Genomic DNA, 22,984 nt, shown 5'->3' with positions numbered 1-22,984 from the left:
GCCCAAATAGGAGGATCCCCACACTTTCAGGTTAACTTCTCACTGGCAAATAAAGCCATTTCCCTAAAGAAAGGTAAGAGATGTCTAATAAGAAACCACATGTGAAACCACATTTCTGAATTGGAATGTCAGTGGCTAGAAAAGACAAGACAAGCCATGTACTTATTCACAAAGATGTGAAGACCACAGGGCATCTTACACCAGGGGTCTTAACTTTTTCTGGTGGGCCAGGTAATAAATATCACAGGCTTTGTGGGCCAGAGGGTCGTTGCTGCAACAATCCAACTCTGCTGCTATAGGAGGGAAGCAGCCATAGACCAGGATGGAGCGAGTGAGGCCTTGACTTTGGGCTAAGAATTTAAGGGTGCCAAAAATCTCAGTAACCAAAATTAATGTTTTATTTCAATATTTTAAATCTTTTTAAATTGTTGCAAAAAATCCATGATAAACAAAATATCACAATTTTAAATAAAGACAGGACCAGATGATAGGAAAATGAAGAGCATTGCTATGTCCCCATGAAACCATGTGGCTCCAAGGCCATACTTTGCTGATGCCTGGGTCATACATAGGATATCCCTGGGATGCTCTTACAACAGAGGGGGCTAGGCGTGGCTATGAAACATTTCTTTCAGGGTGCCTTCTCTCCTCCTCTCTCAGTCCTCCTTCCTCTTTGGTGTTATTTGCTGTCTGGGCTTCTCCACTACCTCTGCCCCATGCCCCATTTCTTTCACATTGGGCCTCGAGCCTTTTCCAATATAGAATTTCAAGCAGGTCTCTGCCTTGGCTCTGGGCCTCCCTTCACTTGCATCCACTCAGCAAAGAATAGTTCTGGTCAGCTGACATTTTGTGGAGAATCTGATAATTAGCTTAACAGGCCTCTTGGCTCATGTTGTTCAAGGGTCGACTGCATTTGCAGAGAATGAAGTTAGGGGGAGCACTTTGACACAGGTAATACAAAGAGGTCAGCTCCAAATGGGTGAAATCAGAGGCATTTGTGAGGTGTAGCCCATGGGAGGTGGCTGGTTTCCCCCACTCTCATGATGTTGGTATCTTTTGTGACCAGAAGGAAGGACCAGCTCTGGTCAGAAATCCACAGTATGGATGGCTGCAAGGCCTCACCAGATAATTCTGTAGTCACTTCCTGATTGTCAAACTTCATAGATTCCTCCCTCCCCCCAAAACATACTGGCCTTCAGGATTGCAGAAGCCAACTTGGCTTTGACGAATCACCCACTGTCAAAGACAGCATCAGGTAATACATAAATGAATGAGATAATACATAAACGAATCTATGTCCCAATAAAACTTTATTTGGCCTGTCCTGATCAACTTTAACAATGTTTAATAGATTAAAAAAAAAAAAAACATGAGTAGTTATAATAATTCCTCTGTAATAACAGTTATATATGAACTCCTGGTCGAGGTCAGCAGCTTGTCCCTTTACCAAAGAAGTAAAGCCGCCCTCTAAGGACAAAATGGCACATGAGGAGTGGTGTACATTTCTTTTAAAAAAGAAAACCAAAGCAGAAACCTAAACACTTCCTATTTACATATCTGCCACTTAAAAATCGGTCAGTGTGATTAATTCCGTTTTTAAATATAAGTTTCTAACATGTTGCAGGTTTCAACATACAAACTATGGTTTGCTGATTAGGTTTAAGGTGCAGTGATGTGGGGATGAACCAAGCCCTACACCAGCACTGAGGTATTCCTCTTCCTATACTGGCTGGACTTCCTGTGAGGATCTTTGGGAATGTTAGGGAGGGGAGGAGCTGAACACCAGTAGTAGAAATGAACACCAGAGCATACCAGGGGACTGGATCAAGGGCTGCCAGAGTCCCCACCCCATGTTTTGGCAGAGGGCCTGCTGTGTCTTGACACCATTTCCTTGGTGTGAGTGCACCTCTGCATCTGTGTGCTCCAAACTCACCTTGGCCTATACTATGAGGGAGATGGTTGCTATGAGTCCCCCTTACTTGTTTTGAGCTCCCCATGCTGGCCCCTGTGAGCCCTTGATGTTAACACCCTCCTTTCACACCTCCCTATCTCTCTGGATTACTGTCCCTAAGGTCACTTGCTCTCCATTGCATTTCTTCAGGGTTTGCTCTTTGCCAAGGCTAAATGGATGATCAAAATCAAGTGCAGTATTAATGAAGGATGGGGGTCCCCTGTGAAACCTTCTCTCCTAACACGTTTGCTCTAGAGAGGCGCCTTGCAGAGGCTGTCCTCCAAATGAGCGATTCATGCGGAGAACATGAGGTCAGGAGGTAGGCTTGGGCCGGAGCTGTGTGGGAGTGGCTGGGTAATTAGGAGGGGGAAGTTGGAGGGGATCTTGGAGTTGCTGTGTTCAACCTCGCTCATGTAGGACATCCACTGGGGAACGAGGGCTGTGTCTTTGCGTGCCAGGAAAGTGCATAGGGAGGGCTGGAGGAGGTATGCACACAGGCCTAGGAGAAACATTGTTTTTACTCATGGACCCCAAACCACTCTGGCCAGAAAACAAAGATTTCGGACCATGCAGGGGTGAGGCAAATACAGGAATGTGGCAGATGAGAACATTGAAGTACTTGGGGAGCCAGACAAATACGCTTGATGACTAGGAGAAAGAAACTGGTTCAGTTTCTAATTTCAGAATACAAGAAACATTGCTCTGAATGGAAGAGCAACTGGTGGGTCAGATGGTAACCAGCAGGGAAGAAACAGCTTGGACCAAGTTTTTTGACCAAAAAGCCAGAATGACCCCAGCAGAGGAAGACATTATATAGTGGGCAGATGCTGGCTTGTGATCTTAGGTAAATCACTCCACTTCTCGAGACCTAATTTCCCCTCCTCAGCTGCCAGTTGAGGTTAGTTGAGCCTGACAGCTGCAGAACTATGTTTGCAAGATTCCTACGCGCGGTCAGGCCGCTGTCTAGGGGTGTTTCTTCCCTGCCACTCCACCAGGTTTCCCCGTTCCCGGGAAAGTGATCAACCCCCAAGCCAAGCTCCTGTTCAAACCTGCTCCCAGAGGTTAAAGGCTACTTATTAAGGCAGTTTAAGCAATGGACATTCCTCTCGCTCCTCGGATCCTTCCTGTGTTCTGCTAACCCCAAGGCAGCAGAGAGGGGTGGAAAGGGCAGTGGAGGTGCCAGGGTGGTGGCCTCCTCGGACCAGGCCGGGTTTGCCAAGGTGGCCTCCTGCCGTGGGCGGGGGCCTGAGCACCTCCTCCGCCCTCACCACCTTTCTTTGGAAAAGGCCTCTGTCTGCTCGGAGATGCACGCGCCGTTGAGGTCGCCCCGTTTATTGTCCGGCAGGTCCTCCGGATTGGTGCAGAGCTTTAGGGCGCGGGAGATGAACACGTCCAGGTCGAACTGGGGGCTAGCGCCCCCGTCGAGTGGGGCCGGGCGGCCGGCGGGAGAGGCGGCCAGGCCCTCGGGCCCGTCGTGCGGCGGGCTGGCGCGCTCGGGGCCGCCTTGCGTGCTCTTGACCCACTGAGCGATCTCCAGGAAGAGGCTGGCTGGCTCGTCCTCGCGGGCCACCGCGTCCGCCGCCCCCGCTGCCATGGGGGGCGCACCGGCCGCCTGCTTCCAGTGCGACAGATCCAGGATGAGCTTGGGCTCGGAGTAGTGGTGCGGCTTGCTGTCGCGCCACAGCAGCTTGTCCAGGTAGGACGGCGAGCCCACCTTGTAGTCGCAGGAGCGCCCGTAGTCGGCCTCGAAGGCGCGCTCCATGGACGAGTGCGACTGCTCCAGGAAGCGGCCCGAGCTGCTCTGCGAGTCCTTGCGCGGGTCCACCTGCACGTCCTCGGAAAGCGGCGCCGAGCCCGCGCGCGGGTCGCGCTGCACCTCGCTCACGTCCTGGCACCTGTCGGGCCGCCACTCCAGGTCCGACGACAGGCTCACCGGGTACCTGCAAGGGTACAAAGGAGCGCGATTGGGCCCTCAGGGGGGTTGGCTTCGGCAAGGAGCCAGGCCTCCGCTCCTTCCAGCCTCTGACCTCCCCCCAGGCAGTGGGTGGTGGGACCGGTAGCTGTGAGCTGGAGGGCTTGGCTGGGGCGGGGACCAACTGTTCCCTTAACGCTTGTACTCCTCCTTCGTACACGCTGGAAGCCCTACACATAACTCTTGAGCGCCCACGATGTGCCAGGGGCTCACTGTTCTAGACATCTCTAAACACAGCAATGAAGTAAACAAGAAAAGTCTCCGTTCTCATGGAACTTTCTAGCGGACTCACCTATGGAATGTTCCTCAAACTTTGATGTACGCGCAAATCACCTGGGGATCTTGGTGAAGATTTTGAGTTGGAATACCTGGGGTGGGGCCTGAAATTCTGAGTTTCTAAGAAGTTCCTAGTTAATGGTGATGTCTCAGGTCCTGGGGACCACATCTCGGGTAGCAAATTCTGCACAAGTTTTTCTAACCTAGGCTCAGATTAGACTCACAAAGGGGAATTAAGATAAAGTGTCATGTCTGCCTGGCTCCCCCCCCCCCCAGTTCTGGTGTAATTCAGTAGGTGTAGGGTGGCACCCGGCATCAGCATGTTTACACCCGCCCAGGTTGATTCTAAGGCTTAGGGGGAGCTAAGAACCCCTGCTTTAGGGACCTGGCTGGGTGCTCTGCAGCAGCGGCACTGATGCTGAGCAGGTGGGGCCTACAGAAAATAGCAGACACCTTCAGGGGAAGCTGAGGATCCTGGAATTCTGCCCTGTGTTGTTGAAGTCAGCTGGTCAAGAGCAAAAGAAGGGCAGATGGACTGGCTTAGCCTGCCCCTCCTCCCACCAGGTGCTCCTTGCAGTCCCACTACAGGGGCCCGGCAGGGAGCCCAGAGGAGTCATCAGCCCACAGCCAGCTGCTCCAGGAGCAAGAAGGCTGGAGCTCACATGGGACCAAAGACAAACCAAGGACAGCCAGGTGTGGCCATGTGGGGCTGACCAGGCAGCTGCAGTCCACAGCACATGGTTTGAGAGGAAGGGAAAACCTCAGTACTGTCCACCTCCCAGTGGTGCCATTAGGGGCAGAGTCAATCTTAGAGCTGAACACTGCTCCTCACTTGAATGACCTTGAAATTGCAGAGATTTCTAGAAACAAGAGCTTGTGAAGACCCTAACCCTTCACCGCTCTGCTCAAAGAGCCACATGTACGTTACTGTAGTCTTCCTAGCAACCCTGTAGCCTTTGTGTTATCACCTCTGAGTCATGGATGAGAAAATAAGCTTCTGAAGAGGTTAAGTAGTCTCCCAGAGCAGCAAAGCCTTTGTCATCTTCTTCCTCAGGTGTGATAGGAAAGGTCCTAGCACAGGTGCACCAGGTTGAAGGGTGGTTGGAGCTGACAGGCAGCAGCCAAAGAAACCCTGCTACAGTTTCCTGGCACCTGCCCTAGCCCACAGTCACGATAAGTGTAGGATGAACCTCGCTGAACCAATGCTCCACATTGTGTGGAGGAAGGGAACAGCTGCAGGGGCCATGATCAAGGGCAGGCCTTGCATGGAGGTGGCAGAAGAGAGAGGCTTCATTAATCTCTATTTGCTGGCAACACTTGAAAACAATTGACAACAACAAATGAGCAAACCTGTCAAAAAATAGCAACGTTGCCTTGGCCCTCTCTGGATGCCTCCTTAATCTGGAACCTGTCATCTGTCAAATGACTAAAAAGGAGAAATTGCTCATCTGTCACTTACATAACTAGCTGTCACATTCCCACAGCAGTGGGACTCCCAGTTAGGTTCCCTCAGAGTCCTTGCTGCTGAGCCTTTGACTGCTATTTCTAGACTCCCACCCAGAATTGGCAGATGGTGATGCCCAAACATTTTGCTGCCTGATCTAAGAACGTCAGAATAGGAAACCATCTAAGAGATCATTGCGTGATAGGCAGAAATTGTTCAAAAATGTATCTTCTACCCAACACTGATTCATTGGTTGTGGCTTCCAGAGACCCTTGTGGAAGATTCTGAAGCCAAGCCCTGTTTAGGAGGAAATAGTCCTAACATGGCTTAGCAGCACCTGCCATGGACACAGTTGGGAAGGGGCCCCATGCAGGCCAGATATTAGCTGTGTGACATGATGGCTGCCTCTTAACCTCTGAGCTGTAGCTTCTCCATGTGTCAACAGGCAGTAACTATGGAGCCCCCAGGGCATTCTCAGGTGGTGCAAATGATGTGAAACATGAGAAAGTGTTTTGTGATGGTAAATTCCGCTTTATTTTCCTGTCTAGCATTATTGCAGAAGTGAGCTCCTGCAGTAGGTACTAATTTCCTGGGTGCTTGCCCGGTGATGCACTGACCTATGTGCAGCAGACTCAGCTGGTGCGGGACATGGGCTGAGGGTGCTTGCTGCTCAAAGGAGGGCCCTGAGCCACACACATGGCCCACAGTGGGTCATTTACTGGGAGTGTCCGGGGACAGGAGATAGGCAGGAAGCTAATCTGGGGAAAGTGCCCAATTTTCTATACAACTTGGGGACAGAGGGAAAGGCCATGGAGGATCAGAGGCGAAACAGAAACAGAAGGACAGAGGAATGTGGCCCCCACGTACCCGCACCTGTCCCAGTTGGAAAGTTGGCTCTGGTTGGCGGCCATCAGCACAATGTCGTCAATCTCGTCCTCGATGCGGAAGGGGTGCTGCGAGGTGGGCTCGTCCTCGGGGCATGAGTATGGGCTCATGTAGGGGTGCTGCAGCCCCATCTCAGCTGTTAGGCGATCCATGGGGTTAAAGGTCAGGATCTTCTCCAGAAAGTCAATGGCTGTGGGGGGCAAAATGGGACAGGAAAGTCATCAGTGGCCCCCACCACGCTAAGAAGGGTGCCCCTCCGTGTGCAGACATTCCCTGGAGTTTGCACTTTTCCTTTGTAAAAAGGTTTGTAGCCATTTTATTTCCCAAGATGGTCACCACAGCCCAGAGATGCGGACAGTGACCAGGCTGCCTTTGAATGCAATAGAGACCCAAAGGTGGAGTGACCTGCTCAGGGCCACTGTGGGTTACAGTAGGTCCAGCTGGCTTATGTGCAGGGCACCCAGGAAGCACAGGTAGGGGCGTGGGAGGGGAACCAATACAAGGTGTGCTAGTGGGCGGGTGGCTCCTATGGGCTCCCGGGGCTCAGTTCTACTGGAGTCCTCTAGGAGTCAGTATGGACCACACCACAAAAATGGTTCCACTTGTGGGGCGGGGCAGAGGGCCCTGCTTCTGAGACCTCAGGCTGGAGTCCCAGGTACCAGAAGTTAGAAAGGTGACATAGAAGAAAAGTGGGATGGGACTTCCACAGCCCAGAGCTCCTGGTCTGAGTCCAGAGGGCTTTCTACCACGGGCTGCCCCTGGAGCTTTGACAAGCCAGTTGGATTAGATAGATAGATAGATAGATATTCACAATACTGAACAACTAGGCCGAGGTCCCCTGCTGTGCCAGGCTGTAGCCCTTTTATGGGCCGATCAGGGGGAATTCTGAGCAGTGGGGACCTGGGGAAGGGAAGGACATTCAAAGGGCTCCTGTACAGGTGGTTTGCCAACCAGCCTGAGAGGATATCAAGATTCAGCAGCTGGCAGGCAGGTGCTGGCTGAACATCAGCTCTGGACATGGGTACTCATGTCCTTTCTCCTGAGCATGGGGAAGGGACCAGTCTGTCTTGGGAGCTCTGCCCTGGGTTATCTCAGTGCAAGGTCTAGCCTAGACATTTGTGTTACTTCCAGCACTGGAGTCTCCACTTCAATCATGACTTGGCCACTCACATTGCAGCCCATGTGGCATGGGAAAAGTAGATAGAGCTGGACCCCTCTACTTCTGGTATGCATTATCCCACATCAATAACCTGCCTCTCACAGTGGCCCTGGATCTCTGTGTAGGAAAATTCATCAGTGATTCAGGAAATCAATGGATTCAGAAGGTCACTGGCCTCTCAGGAGGATGTGGTGCTGCTGTGTAACCCTAGACTGACAGATTTTTAAGCAGCAGTAACTCTGATCACCCAAGATACTCTGATGCTTGGAGGTGTTTCTGGATTTGGGGTTGAAGACCTAAATGAGCATCAACCCCACAAATTCCCAGAACTGCAAGAATTGGGTGTTTCAGTGCAGGGCCCAGCTCTAGGCCAGGGCAAATCTTTCTCTCTTTGGGCTTCCAGCCCCACCCATTCACTATTGGGCCTTCTGACAAAAGACAAGGGAATTAAAGGTCTAAACATTGGCAGGCAGCAGCATCACTGTCATTATCATTAAAAAGACCAGCAGACCCTGGAGTTAGAAGACACCAACCTCAAAGCTGCTCCACAGACTCTAGCAAGCATGAGAGTGTCCCTTCCTGCTCCCCGACAGCTGCTAAGGAGCTGTCGGGGGAGCAGCTGCTAAGGAGCAGCTGTCGGGGAGCCCAAATACTTCTGGGAGGCCCAAACACTAGAAGAGCCTTCCCCTATCAAACCTAATATGCCCCACCCCCTTAACGGCCACCCCTGGGCCTAGCTCTGCCCTCAGTGGGCCCCCATCGCATGTCCTCTCTGCCTCACGACTGCCCCCTCTCTGGTTCCAGGTAACAGGCATATCCCATGCACCCCCACCCCCAGACTAGCACAACGCTGGCCTGCACCTCCCAGCCTCTCCTGCAGTGGGATTCGGCTGTGCACCTGGGGCCAATGACTGGGTGGAAGCAATGTGTGTACCCTGTTTCCAGGCTTGACCCAGAAAAGCCTCCTACAGGAGTCTCTGCCCTCTCCCCCCTGGCTTTGTCTGGAAGTGCATGCCTACTGCAACTATGAAAGCCACATGCTGAAGGTGGCAGGCCTTCGGATGGCCTGTGACCCTCCCTTTCACCCATGCTCCCAACTGTCTCTGAATAAACTGCCGATGGGTTGAACCACAGAGATTTCAGGGTTATCTGACACAGCTCTAGCTCTACCTTAACTCCACACCCCTGCTAAATGTCTCTTCTCTGGGCTCAACCTCCCCAGAAGTTATTTAGGAATTTCTTACATAATGAGGCTTCTGTATGATTTTGTCACCTTCCCTTGGCCTCAAACTTACAGCAGAGGGAGTGAAGCTGAGGTCCTCTGATGGCTCCTGTGGACAGGTGGACTTGAAGTTCTTTCACTGACATTTCTTTTCAGGGATGCCTCATTTCTCCAAGGACAGAGGCAGACTGGGGTCACTTTTCGAGGCCAGAGGCAGACAAGAGAATATTGGTGGAAGTCGGCATTTTGGGAGGGAGAAGCAAGCTTGGCACTAGCCAGCATCTGCTCTATAACAGGACCAAGTCCAAGCTCATCAGCTGGGCATTCGAGGCCTTGCCACCCTCCAGCCTCACCTCCTACAATCAGGTTTGTGACTTGTCTCACTCACGGGCCTCAAAACCTCCTCCAGGCTAGCTTCTGTCCCTCCCTGAGCCTCATGGCTCACTTCCCTTCCCCAAATACCCAGGGCCCTCGACAGTGCTTTAGGATGTGCTCCCTAATGTGCACACTGATCTTGGTGAGTGTCCCCCGTCCTCCAGCCAGAACACCTTGTGTCCCTTTGAATTTCTGTCCCTAACACTGATCTGTAGCCACAGCAGGTTAGTAACTGTTGGCTGATGCTGGTGACCACACTGAAGAAGTTTATCATCCATCAGCTACTAATTCTGATTTCTTCTGGGAAACGCCCAGCATGGAGAACCAGAACCATGTCACCAAGGGGCTGTCGTGTGTATATGGATTGTTGTGGGAGTAGGGGGCTGGGCATGGCTGCCACGGCCCTGATCCAGAATTTATAAGAAGTGAATACAGCCCTTGGCACATGGTGGGGCTTTTACAGAGGCTTGGGGGTCAAAATAAATATGGAAGGGCTAAGTCTTAATTTATGGTGAATCAAAAGCTCCTATTGTCTCCTGTCTTTAGTGAGGGAAACTGAGGCAGCTTACTGACTGAATGGGGAACAGGGCCAAAGACAGTGTTCATCCAGGTTCTAGGGTTCTAGATGGGGAAGGAGTGTGGCAGGGACTGCTGCTTTGCACCCCCCCACCTGTCTTCTTTTTTGTGAGAATGAACGCAAAGCGGCATAGCATACATGTCCACTTCACAGCCACCTCTGCAGTGCACAGGGGGGATGGCACTAAGTTCTGGCCAATAGGACATGGTTGGAAGTAAGGTCTACAAATCTACTCATGACCTTAAGAGCAAGGGACTCTTCCCTTCCCTCTTCATCCTCCTCCAGGAGGATAAAGGCAACACCCTAGGTTGATTGCATGAAATGGGCTTGGGCCCCTAGATGAACTTGCAGACCAAGTTCACCACATTTACCCTGGACTATCTGCCTTTGGATTACTGTGTGAGAGAGAAATAAACTACTTAACTTCTTTTTAATAAACAAGAAACAAATATTATTTAAGCCACTGAGAATTTGGGTCTCTCTTACAATTGGCTGAACCTATATCCAATAATACAGGGTTTCCAAAAGAAGCCTCTGGTAGGTATGGGGCCCAGTGATAATAGTAAGATTTTGGGAGCAACTATCCTGGCCAGAGGCTTCAAATTCTATTTTAATTATTGTCACAACCACCCTCTGTAGTAAGTATGATTATACTCATTTTACTGTGAAGGAAACTGAGATTCAGAGAAGTTAAGTTTCTTGTCCAAGGCCACACAGCAGGTCACTGGTGGATCTTGAAATGAAACCTGGGTCTGGCCCTGGGCTGGAGAAAGCTCCTGTTCTCTGCCCCATGCCACGCCTTCCATGGGAAAAGAAGTAGAGGGAGGCAAATGAGAAAGATAAGAAGTATAAAAGAAGCGAAGCTGTAGGTAGGGTGTGCAGGACCACTGATGCTGCCCCAGGGCTGCCTAAGGGCCACACTCCTCCATCTGGAAGGGGCTAGAGCTGCTACTTCTCAGTCAGCGCGCTGCGCTTTGCCCTTTTGGAAGGAGACTGCCCCCGACCCCGCCAGGTGAAGCCAAGGTCAGCCCGGCAGGGTGCTTGGCCTGGCTGTCGGGCTCAGGTACCTTCACTGTCCACGTCGGGGAGCAGCTTGCGCAGCGGCCGCTTCACCTCCCAGGTGCTGCTGACGAAGGAGGGCATCACTCTGAGCAGCTCGTCCTTGTCTTCCTCCCGGACCACGGGGATGGTCTCCAGGATGAGCTGCATCTGCTCCAGCTCGTGAGCCCCTGGGAGGCAAACACAGGTGGTTAAGCGGGCTGCCCAGGTGGCTCCAGATGGCCGAGGAGGAGCAACATGGGACAGTGGGGTGGCCCTGGGCTGGGACACGGGTGTTCTGGTTTTCATTCTGTCACTAATGTGCTGTGTAACTGTGGACAGGCTGCTGCCATCTCCAGGGGTTGGCTTTGTCAATGTAGAAGGAAGAGGTTAAGCTGGCCGCCTCCAAGGCTCCGTGTACACCCTAGTGCCCTGTGCCTCTGGAGCAGACCGGTCTGATAGGCCAAGCACTAAGGGCATGGGCATTGCCTGGTCCAGAGTCTTCCAGATGCTCCTTGCCATGAGCCTCTGCGTGTTCTTACCAGGCTGGGGAGGGGACAGATTGAAGTCTAGGAATGAGCCTTACCCTTTAGTCTCCAATTATCAGAGCCAATCCAGGAAACTCTCAAGAGAAAAATTTCAGGAATAACCAATTGGGTTTGGGATGTATTTTGGGCAGACAGGCTCTGTGCTCCTTAGGAGAAGGAAGACAGACTATGCCAGTCTGCAGGGATGGGGGGGCAGGGGGGGACGGGGAAACAGGACTCAAGCATTCATTCATACATTCACTCATTCATTTAGTGAATAATTAATTATTTGCTGAGACCTTCTCCAGGCCAGACCTCATGCTGAAAGCTGGGGATGGATGAGACAAAAGTTCTGAACCATACGAACTTCAGTCTCTCTGTGCCTCAGAGACCCAGCTTGTCTCCCACACCCCGGCATTGCTGGCTGCCATGTGGAGCACTGGCACTGCTCGCACTGGTCAGATGGGCCTCCTTGCTGCCCTGCTCTGACCTGCAGGCTGTTCACACTTCCATTCCTTCCATTTTCTGTTTCCTGCTTGGGTTGCCCTTTTCCACTCACCTCTACTGGGCTAAGTCCTCAACCCTCTCCTCCCTTAAGAAGCCTCCCTGACCCATCTGCACAGAGGGATCTCCTCTTATTATGAATTCCTGTGGGATTTGAGGCTACTAGAAGGTGGTGCCTAGGCTGGGAGCTCTCCCACGTTGTCCCCCAATGCCCTATGTGGCCCTACGCACGTGTGAATGCTGACTGGGCAAGTTTCTGCAGCCTCAGGGTCTCCCCTGAAGGGGTCCCTGTGGCCTGTCCATTCACGGAGGGTCAGTTCAGGGATTCTGGAACAGACTTGTGGGGTCTCCTCTCCAAATGAGTAGTCCAGACCACTCACCAAGGGACCAGGAGGTTAATGGGCAGTCAAGCTGCAGAGAGAGGTAGTGGTGGGACTTTGCTCAAGAGACCCTGTCCCCTCTTTTCTGTGACACACAGGCCAGCAGCACACAGCTTTGTGCTGGGAGAAGTGTCATCAGCCACAGGGGTCACTGGCAGAGAACTAGCCTCCCTCACTTGTCTGCCCCTGCCTGGGATCAATGGTGTCACATGAGAGGCAAGCCAGTGGGGTTGGCAATCCATGCTGTGGGCCAGGAAGCAGGAGCTTTTGGTGGCAGACCGGAGGCAGACCTAGTGCCCATGTTCTCTCTCCCCATCCTTTGTGGAATGAGGATAAGTGTTCACACTTGGAACGGCTACTGTAAGCAATCACGTTTGATGATGTTAGACGGCTGCTGGGAAACTACTTGGCTTGTAGCAGATGTCAAATGAATCTTGGCTACCCTTGCTACTAGGAGCTGGGGGACAGTGACTTTTTATGAGAGGAACTGATAAATCCATGTGGGGAATTTATGTCCTAATCAGCCTTGAGTGATCTGTGGTGACAGATGCCACTTGGGGGATGCATATTAGCCTTGAGTCTATTTAGACACTGTTGAAAAATGAGAGAAGGTGTTAAGGATGGAGGAGGATCCTGCCGTTGACATCACTTCCCTATTGGGAAAATGTCCTTTTCATGTCACAACAGCTGTTTGCTTCCTCTGCTCCCCTTGCAATAAGGGGAGGCCAAGTGACTCACTCAGACACAGACAGAAGTCCGCCGGAAGGACTTGCAGGAGGACTTTCCACCTGGTAAGAGAGAAGCTCAGGAAGAGCTGTCCTGCCACCCTGGCCAATGCACACCCCCTTTCTCTGTTGGACACTTTTGTGTGAGGACAAAGCTAGATCTCATCACAAATGGTTATCATTTGAGGACAAATGATAGATCTCATCACAAATGGTTATCATTTGTGACCATGGAGTGGCAAACCTAGAGGGGAGAAGTCAGTTCACTTTGGATCATGCCATCAGGATCCTTAGTGAGTCACCTGCCCTCCTCCATCTGCCCTGACAGTGTCACCCATGGGAAGGGCAGTGGCAGCAGAGTCCTGTGAGCTGAGGGTTCAAGGCTGGGAGAATGGAGTCCACCAGGCACCTTTCACCCACATTGTGGTGGCTGCAGGGCCAAGGATGTTGAGCCATCCAGGGTTTAGTGGCTGCATGTGCAAGGAGTAGATTTTTGAGTCAGTATTCAGGGCTGGACCTCCCTCTCACCTGTTCTCCCTCTTTTCTCCAGCCTTAAATTGGCCGAAAAACATGGACCTGAGAAGTCTTTGCAATTTTTCAGCTGGAAAAATAAGATAGCAGAATGGTCCACCCTGGGAACAGACTGGTTCACTATGTATTGCTAGTTTTCATTGTTGTTGTTTTAAACCTTTGTATCTCCAACTGGACCATCAGAACTTTGGGAACAAGGACTATGTATTACTCAGTCTTATGTCCCTGGCACCTGGTCAAGGATCCACCAAACCACAAAATCTTCCAGAAGGAAAACACTAAGGGCTCCTCCAAGTCCAGTGGGCAAAGGAAGACATTTACGTGTGGGGCCTAGATGTGGCATGAACCCTGATTTCTGCTTCCTGTTACTTTCTTATTGTTTTCCCTTGACCTCTTTTTTTCTTACTTAAGATTACATTAAAAATAAATTGTATGTCTCCTAAATACTTACTGGAGAAAGTTGACAGCATGGAGAAAAGAAAGTCTAGTGTGGCATGGATTAACACCCTCATTGCTGGGTTTCTCATCACTCCTCATTGGATAAATTTGTTCCCAGAGCCCCTAACACTTACCTGCATCCAGTATAAAGACCCTCTTGGCTACTCAGACATGGCTTTTGTCTTAAAGTCCTGCCAATGTGCCCTTAGCAAGGCCATTCCTAGCCATTTCATCTTCTCTGAGTTTAATTCCCCACCCTGCATTATTGAACCCAACCCACCTGCTAAGCAAGTGGTGAGGTGTCCAGAGCCCCTTCTGGGGATGGCATCTAAATTCTGTCTTATGATCCTAAGTTCCCTGGATCTCATCTTACTTTCTCCCACTGCCTCTTAACTGTCCCCTTCTCACTGTGCTCACTGGGTACCATGTTCTGTGCACACAAAACAGTTGTCAGAGCCTGGGGCCTTAACTGGTGAAATGGGAAGCTCCTTTTCACCTATAGACTCAGGCAGTCTGCAGCACCTGCCGAGCTAATTACTGCACCAGCCGCTGTAACACAGTCACTAGACAAGGAAAAAGAATAGCCAGGTCAGTGACAGAGAACTGCCAGCTCCACATCAGGGGGGATTGTGAGCAGCCTTGACACTTGCAGGCTGGGGTTGGCAGACAGGGAAAGTTGAGATTTCAGGGTGGAAGGAACCCAGATGAATCCTAAGGACACAACTGTGCTCTTGGGGACACCAGAAGGGCTGCTGCTATCTTACTTGTTGTACAGCTCAGAAGCTTTGGGGGGGGAGGAATCTTATTAGGTCCTGGGTCGTGAAGAGGGGCTGGGGTGACTCTCTCCTACTCTGTCTCTCACCCCCTCCTTTCCCAGCACCAACAGATTGGGGCAGCCCCAGGAGCATAGGTTGTCCCTGCAGGCTTTAGGCCGGCCATGCTTCCAAGGAGCAAATGGACGGAGAGCACAGGTCCTCCTGCTGGACAGCACCATGGTCATTGGTCAAGTGGGGGGACAGGGTGGGTGACTTCTCAGGCCTTCCAGCTTTAATGTTCTATTCTCTGGATGCTCAGCCTGCCAGCATTTGCCATGCTGATGCCCACTTCAGATCTCTCCTCCCCAGAGCAGCTCCAGTGATTACACAAAAGTCCAGGGCATGGACATGGAAATGACAGCTGAAGCAGGCTGTGAAGGTCCCAGGAATTGAGGAGGGGACTCTGAAGCCAGGGTAGTAGATGAGTGAGCCATACCAGCCACGTAGAATGGTAGTGGGACCCAGTACAGGGGAGGAGCTCTGACAGCAGTGCCTCCAGTCTCTGGGGGTGATGGAGGTGAGTAGGTGTTGGCATGGAAGGGTGATGGGGCCAGCTGGCTGGCATGTGTCACAGAAAAGGTTTTTTTAAATAACAGCAAAGAAGCAATGGTGAGGAAGGAGGCTGAGGAAGGGAGGGAGCCAGCACACTTCCAAGCAAGAAGAGAGGGGGTGAGAGTGAATATGAAGTGCACCAGGAGGAGTGACTTGGCCCTGGGGAGTTAGGGAAGACATCCCAGAGAACAGAACACAAACTGGGGTTTGAAGGCTCAGTAGGAGTTTTCTAGGCAGAAAGATCTAGGGATCTTTGTGCCATAGACAACAAAAATTATTCCTCCAAGAGAGGAAGAAGGGGCTGAAGATGTAAGGTGAATGTTTTCAGCTATCAGTCTCAAGGTATTTGAATATAAGTGTGTCTTGGTTCATTTTGCCTGCTACAACAAAATGCCATAGACTGGATGGCTTATAAACATTTATTTCTCATAATTCTGAAGTCTGGGAAGTCCAAGATCAAGGCACTGTCAGGTTGGTGTCTGGTGGGGAGGGGTACACCCCTCGCGAATGGTACCTTTTCTGTGTCTTACACAGGGAAGAAGTAAACACACTCACTAGGGCCTCCCTTATAAGGGCACTAATCCCACTCAAGAGGGCTCCATCCTCATGATCTAATCACCTCCCGAAGGCCTCACCTTTTAATACTATTGCCTTGGAGATTAGGATTTAAACCTATGACTTTTAGGAAGACACAAACTTTCAGGTCATAGCAAAGTGGTTACTTAACCTCAAAAGTTCTGTGCTCAAAAGGCAATTTTTAGCCTCTCTAGTATTGTTGCCTACAATTATAATAAGTTGCTTCCAAGTACTGTCATAAAAGCCACAGAAGTAATTTCAGTGAAGGATTAGCGTGCTTTGTGAGTAGTATGCGTTTTGCACTCAGCTATCCCTTCTTCTGGAAGAGCACCAGATGAAGAGGAAGGGGGCAGGGTTAGCAACTCACCAGCAAAGAGCATTTTCCCTGTGAGCATCTCAGCCAGGATGCAGCCGGCAGCCCACATGTCGATGGCTTTGGTGTAGTTGTTGGGCGATAGGAGCAATCGTGGGGAGCGGTACCACTTTGTCACCAACCCTTCTGACAGATAACCCTGCAACACAAAATTCCTGGTTCCATTCATCAGTCATCAGCACCACCCTTCCCCTTCTCCCATGCCACTTCCAGTCTCCTTCCTGAATCAGGCCCCTTTCAGGGGCCTTTTCATTCTTGCTTCTTTTCCATTGATCTTGAAGGAACATAAGTGAATGGAGATCTGATTAGAGGGGCTGGGCCTGGTTTGTGGGGGCTCAGAGGCCTTGATGAAGGAATTTTATGAGGCCAAGGGTTCTCCTTTGTAGAAAGGGATCCAGCATAGCAATATTATAGAAGGAATGATTTCCCAGCCTAACTTGATGTAACGTTGCATAACTCATCTGTACTTGTCTAGCAAGAATGCATGAACAGGAACCCTGATCAAGTTCATTACCACCATCTAGAGTTTCAGTGAGACACTAGAGTTTTATTTATCTGGCACCTGAATCTCAGAAATAACCATACATTTGATATGGTATTCGTAACCGATTTGCCCCAGCCCTACAGCTGGGAAGTGGTGGGGGTGTCTTGCTTGGTGCTAAAGATAGAATCACTCCTGTTCCAAAGTCAGACACCCTGGGTCCCTGCTGAGAACAGATGAGGCCTTTTTCATAACAGGAAGCAGCCCTAAACAAGTAGACACTGCTCTTGTTGGCTGTAAGATTGTGGGCTTTCTACTCAGTGTCTTTTTTGGGGGTGGTGGTGGTGGTGAATGTCCTAGCTGATTTTGGCCATTGCTCAGTGATGTGTGGTCTGGGATGGAATCCTTCCTTACAGCACATATGATGGCATACCTCTTATACCTGATAGGAAAATACACGTGATTCAGAAAGCTGGCACAACGGCAAAATCTGGAAGATGTCCACTTGGATTCCCTAGAACAGTCTTGGGGTTAGGGTGAGACTGAGGGGCTCCAATGGGAGACTGCAGGGATGGTTTTTGATGCCCCATTTGGGTGTAGAGAGGAATATGTCCTCAGTGGTCAGCCCTGGCCTTCCCAGGTAAGGGTGTGTCCATCTCCAGGATGACCGGGGAGTGAGTGGATGGACAGCAGGCACACACTGCACAAACGGAGGCCGTCTGATGCAGGTATCATGGTCACCTGGCACCAAGCTCATCAGTACTCTGAGAAGACACAAAGCCCACATTCCCGCTGATCTCCCTGAACACCACCCAGCACTCAGAAGGCAAGACAGAGTTGCTCCTTCCCAGTTGTCTCTTTCCTCCTGCCACCCTGTCCCCACTGGGAGGTAGCTGGATGGGGTTCCCTTTCTAGACCCTTTCATGGGACCTTCTTCAGCCTTGGTCCTGCCAGCCCATTTTGCTGTCCCTTCAGTCACCTAGAGCCCATGGGAGGCTTTGACTTTGAAAGCTTCAAAGGTGTTTGGGAAACAATCTAGCAGCAGCTTCCCTGTCAAGAGCATAATTAGGAACCCCCAACAGATCTGGAGAGAAGATATAATTAAAGCTTGAAGCATTCTCTTTGCAGAGGGAGCAGGGAGACAGCACTTAGTCCCAGCTGCCTGTCAGGAAATTCAGAACAGCCTGGATCGAAGTCACTCCAGAAGCGGAGTAGGCACTGGTCACTGCCCTGGAAGCCAGTGCTCGGGGGGCACTAGTTCTGCTCTGGAGCCAAGTCTCCTCGGCCTGACCTGTCTTGGCGTCCACTGTGCTGGGCCTGATTTCTTGTCTGGAGTTGGAAGGTTGGGGGAGAAGTCACGACCCAATGAACCTTCTATTTCACCCTTTGATGACAATGTGCCTACTCATCCCTCACAGGTATGGCGATCGTAAATGGGACAACTTTCTCCAAGCTTAAAACCCCAGTCACCTGCAGCTCTGAGTGTGTGTGGGTAGGTGGGGAATAGGACAGGAAGGGCTGTTTTCCCCTCACACTGTTTCCAGGCCAGGATGGTGGAGGTGTCTGACCTTCTTGACCCAAAGTTTCTGGAATGTGTCCTGGGAGCCCACCATGTGCTGGCCCCATGAGGCAGATACGAAGATGGTTAGGATCATCCCTGTTGTCAAAGAGCATGTCATGGGGATAGAGAGATGAAATGTGGATGTGAAGAAATGAAGTAATCACGATCTATACTTACGCAGGACTTGCCCAGTGCAGCACTGCAGCAGTATGTCACCTGGATTGGACGTAGGCTCTTCACAGGGCCGTAACGGACTTGCCCCAGCCCTACAGCTGGGAAGTGGTGGGGGTGTCTGGCTCCAGAGCCCACCATGTTCACTCTGCACACTGCCGCCACCCCCCCACAGACATACTAAATAAACGGTAGCTGGGGACAGGTGGGGAAAACCACACTTTAGGAGGGCAGAGGGGCAGAGAAGGTCTCAGGGAGGTGAAGTTCACATTGATTTTGACATGTGGGAGCATCTCAGATGGATGTAGGGGGACATGTGGCTTGGTTATGGGGAGGCTGTGTGAATAAAGGAAGGGGTGGGGAGACCTAGAATGTGCTGAGGGACAGAGAGACACTGGATCCGTGTATACCTGGAAAATGGGAGGGGCCAGGGAGAATGACCTCTGTTCTGGCAGTCAGTGTCCCCAAGGACTCCCGCATCAGAACCAAGGGATGTGCTCACGGACACGCAGATTGCCCAGAGCCATGGCTTGGAGTTCCCTGATCTCTGTCATGAGTGGCCACCCAGGGAAGCCTGGTGCCCCTCCCAGTCCTAGGTCTGCTCGGCAGGGAAGGAGTTCCAGTATGGGCTGCAGAAGGGCCACTTGGCCAGGCCTGTGGCCTGCAGTAGGGGTCCTATGCTCCTCACCAGCGGGTGTGGCACTGGTGGAGAGGCTACCGCTGCCTGGACAGCAGGGAACTGACCGAGCAGGCTCAGGAAAGCCTCGGGCAGGCCCCAGGCCCTGTGTTTCCTCCACAGGGGCAGGAATGCCCACAAGCTCCCTTGTCTGATCTGGGAGAAACTAGGTCAAGTAAAAAATAAATACATAAATAAATAAAAAAACAGGTTGTGGAGAAGCAAAGTGTAGCCCTGGGGGAAAGTGGCACTATTGCAAGCCTCCTGTGATTCTGGTGGGGTTGAGGCTCCCTGGAGCCCTCCTGGCGGTGTGCAGTGGAAATCAAAGGGCTGTCACACAGGAAGGGAAGAGACAGGATGGAACAGAGAGGGGGTGGGCAGGAGAGCTGCCTTCACACATGTACAGGGTTGTCAGCTGTGGGATGAGCTGAGCTTGTTCTCTGAGCCTCTGGGGACAGATGAAGGGCTGTGTGTGAGACGGGAGTCTGCACAGCATGGTAATACTAGCTGACAGTCCCCAAGCTCCTCCAACCGTTTTATCTGCTTTAAATGGATTAACTTACTTTATCCTCACAACCATCCCATGAGGCAATCCTTTCACAGGGAGGAAACGGAGGCACAGAGAGGGGAGCAGCCTGTTCCCCTGTCACACAGGCTGTACGAAGGGGATTCGGCCCCAGGCTCTGCAGGTGGAGCTCCTATTATGGGCACCTGGGGCTCCATGACTCTCACAAGGGAGAGCCCTCTAACACTGCCAGGGCTGTTCTTGGGGGGCTTGGGCTGCTCTCTAGACACGCACAGAGTCCAAGCAGAGAACAAACAGCCCCAGGGGAGATGTGCCAATACAGCCCCCTGGTTGATGTCCCACAGCATGGCTTCTCAGACTTTGGGGGGTGGGCGGGGGCTGCTCTAATCCCTTGAGGACCTTGGTTGGTTAAATGAAGATTCCATTTCTCCATGTACAAGGTGGTGCAATTTAGAGGACCAGACTTGGACCAGCAAGTTCCTGGCTTATCTTTACTATACTGGCTTGCCCTATGAATTTATGAATTGCCTTGCCTAATGCCAGATGGATTTCTCAAATGAGTAGAAGACTGATCTATATTTTATTTATTTATTTATTTTTATTAAATCATAACTGTGTGCACAGTTATGCATTTATGGGTTTCGGTGTCAGACTGATCCATAATAGGGGTTAATTCTTTGAGTTATAGATACTCATCAAAAGATCGTTTAGAACAACAACAACTTCCCAGAGGCCCTATTTCAGCAGACATACACAGCTTTCCATGGCCTTATCCCTTTGAAGGTATAATTTGTATTTGTGCTAATATACATTTGAGGCATGCAAGAGACATTTTAAAAGAGGAACACCAGTCCAATAGCCCCTCTTATTGCTGACTCCAAACTCATTCCTTTAAACTCACTTTCAGGAAAACATGCAGCCAGGAATCTTTCAAACTGAAGGAGGGAACACAAATCTCAAAGCCCATCTCATACCATTTATCATTGGTAAATCATCTGGCACATTCCATCCTGCAGCTAAAATAATATGGGTGAAGAAATAGTATGGTTAAATGAGCTGCACTGAGTTTTCACTAGCTTCTAAGATGCATTAAGTGCTGCCACGCTGACCACTCTCTTAGGGCTGCCCCTGCCCCATTCCATGATCTTAGGGATTCTGGCCACATCCTGAAACTCACCATCTCTTCCCAGGTTTCCCTGGAAATCAACCAAAAGCCCAGTTAAATTCCTGTAGGACTCTTATTGAACCCTCCAGACCCTATGTGGTCACTTCTTTTTAAAGAAAATTATGATAAAATTGCCATTTAAAAAAATTTATTTTTAATTGTGGTAAAATATACATACCACAAAACTCACCATTTTAACCATTTTAAAGTTACAATTCTCCTCTGTGAATAAAGTACATTCACAATGCTACACCATCATCACTGCCATCCAGCTCCAGGACTCTTTTCATCTTGCAAAATGGAAAATCTGTCCCTATTTAACACCAACTCCCCATTCTCCTTTCCTCCACGCCTGTGGCAACCGCCATTCTTTCTGTCTCTATGAGTTCAACCGCTCTGGGGACCTCATAGAAGTGGGATCATACAGGATTTATCCTTTTGTGTCTGGCTTATTTCACTCAGTATAATGTACTTCTTACTTTCAAACAGCAGGAGAATGGGAACAATGGAGTGGGGCTTCTTTTAAAAAGCACTTTGTTGAAATGTGGTTGTCTTCTAATTCAACTAGAGCTCACAGTCAGGTAAAAGCTTTGGATATTATCCTCATGGGCTCCCAATCATGAACTCTGAATTTTAATACAGTTCAGAGACAGGACAAAATATATCAGGGTTGGCAGCTCTCTATACGACCACCATCCTTGCCAGGACCAGTGGCTGTGCTGGGCAGAGAGATAGGTGGAGGGAAGGCTTGGTTTGGCTGCTCCAGCCTCGGTTTCCCCATTTACTTGTGCAGCTGGAAGATCTTCAATTCTCCTCTGTGAGGCATTAGCATCCTAGGATGCTGCATCACAACCAACAGCAATCTTTAAGTGAGGAGCCCTGCTGGGCCAAAGTGATTAATTTTTAATGGGCTGGTCTGTGACCAAATGGTTCTTTTTTGGAAGATGCTTTAACTGCCAAACCATAAATAGACATGTGTCTAGCTGACTTTCAAGAGGAAATCTGGTGGCACTCTGGAGGAGTGGCTCTCAGACTTGCTATAGGTTAGAGGCACATGGGGAATTTAAAAACCATCCCAATGTTCAGACCACCCACCACACCAATTATATCAGAATCTCTGTGGGTGGGACCCAGGCATCAGTAATTTTTAAAATGCCCCAGATAATTCCAGTAGGTAGCCATGTTTGAGAACTAGTATCCCAGAGACCTTTAGTTCACCTGCTTTGGAAAGGTAAGCAGTGTTTTGACCGTTCCCCGGTGAGAGCAGGCTTCTATTTCTAGCTCCCTTCAAGATGAGATGAATGCTTAAGTAGCCACAGAGGCCTTCTCCAGATGGCTGACCCATGGGATATAAAAATTTACTGGAAAATAACCAATCATAACCGTTAGCTGCCATTTATTGAGAATTTGCAATGTGCCAGGCACTGTGTCAAGTGCCACTTTATTAGTAGTACATTTAATTATCAAAATGACTCTATGAAAAAGATATAGAGGTGCATAACTTGGCCCAGGTCAAATTAACTAATAATTGGCAGAGCTGAGACTTTTTTTCTTTTCTTTCTTTTTTTTTTTGAGACAGAGCCTCAAGCTGTTGCCCTGGGTAGAGTGCCATGGTGTCAGGGGCTCATAGCAACCTCCAACTCCAATTCTCCTGCCTCTGCCTCCCAAGTAGCTGGGACTACAGGCGCCCGCCACAACGCCTGGCTATTTTTTTTTTTTTTTTGGTTGCAGTCATCGTTGTTGTTTGGCGGGCCTGGGCTGAATTCAAACCTGCCAGCTCTGGTGTATGTGGTTGGTGCCTTAGCCGCTTGAGCCACAGGCGTGGAGCCCAGAGCTGAGATTTGATCCCAGCAGTGAACTAAAAACAAAGACCCTGTACTCACGGGGTGTACATTCTAGTAGGAAGCACAGCTGAACGAACACGTGTGTGGTATGTCTGGTGGAGATAAGCATGAGGAATAAGAGTGAAGCAGGGCAGGGAGACAGAGTGATGGGGTGGGTGGTCCCAGAAGGTCTCTGTAAGGGGACATTTGAGCAGAGAACAGAATGAATCAAAGGACTGAGCCATGTGGCTCATGAGAGAA

At 50.4% G+C, this 22,984-nt stretch overlaps 1 protein-coding gene across 5 annotated transcripts in view; it reads right to left on the bottom strand.

The window, feature by feature from the left end:
* Positions 1–1,295: 1,295 nt before the first annotated feature.
* The window catches only part of MAPK4 (mitogen-activated protein kinase 4), a 179,046-nt gene continuing 157,357 nt past the window's right edge, over positions 1,296–22,984 (bottom strand). For all 5 annotated transcript variants that reach the window (XM_053571750.1, XM_053571748.1, XM_053571747.1 and 2 more), the window contains 4 exons: positions 16,315–16,459; positions 10,929–11,090; positions 6,517–6,718; positions 1,296–3,891 (listed from right to left, as the gene is read on the bottom strand). In XM_053571750.1, the coding sequence (XP_053427725.1) occupies positions 3,216–3,891; positions 6,517–6,718; positions 10,929–11,090; positions 16,315–16,459 (1,185 nt within the window). In that variant the 3' untranslated portion in view covers positions 1,296–3,215. The remainder of the gene's footprint in view (positions 3,892–6,516; positions 6,719–10,928; positions 11,091–16,314; positions 16,460–22,984) is intronic.

The sequence above is a fragment of the Nycticebus coucang genome, chromosome 19 (genome assembly GCF_027406575.1).
Source record: "Nycticebus coucang isolate mNycCou1 chromosome 19, mNycCou1.pri, whole genome shotgun sequence".
Taxonomy (NCBI): domain Eukaryota; kingdom Metazoa; phylum Chordata; class Mammalia; order Primates; family Lorisidae; genus Nycticebus; species Nycticebus coucang.
Note: the sequence above shows the minus strand (reverse complement) of the source record. Positions and strands in the feature narration are given on the sequence as shown.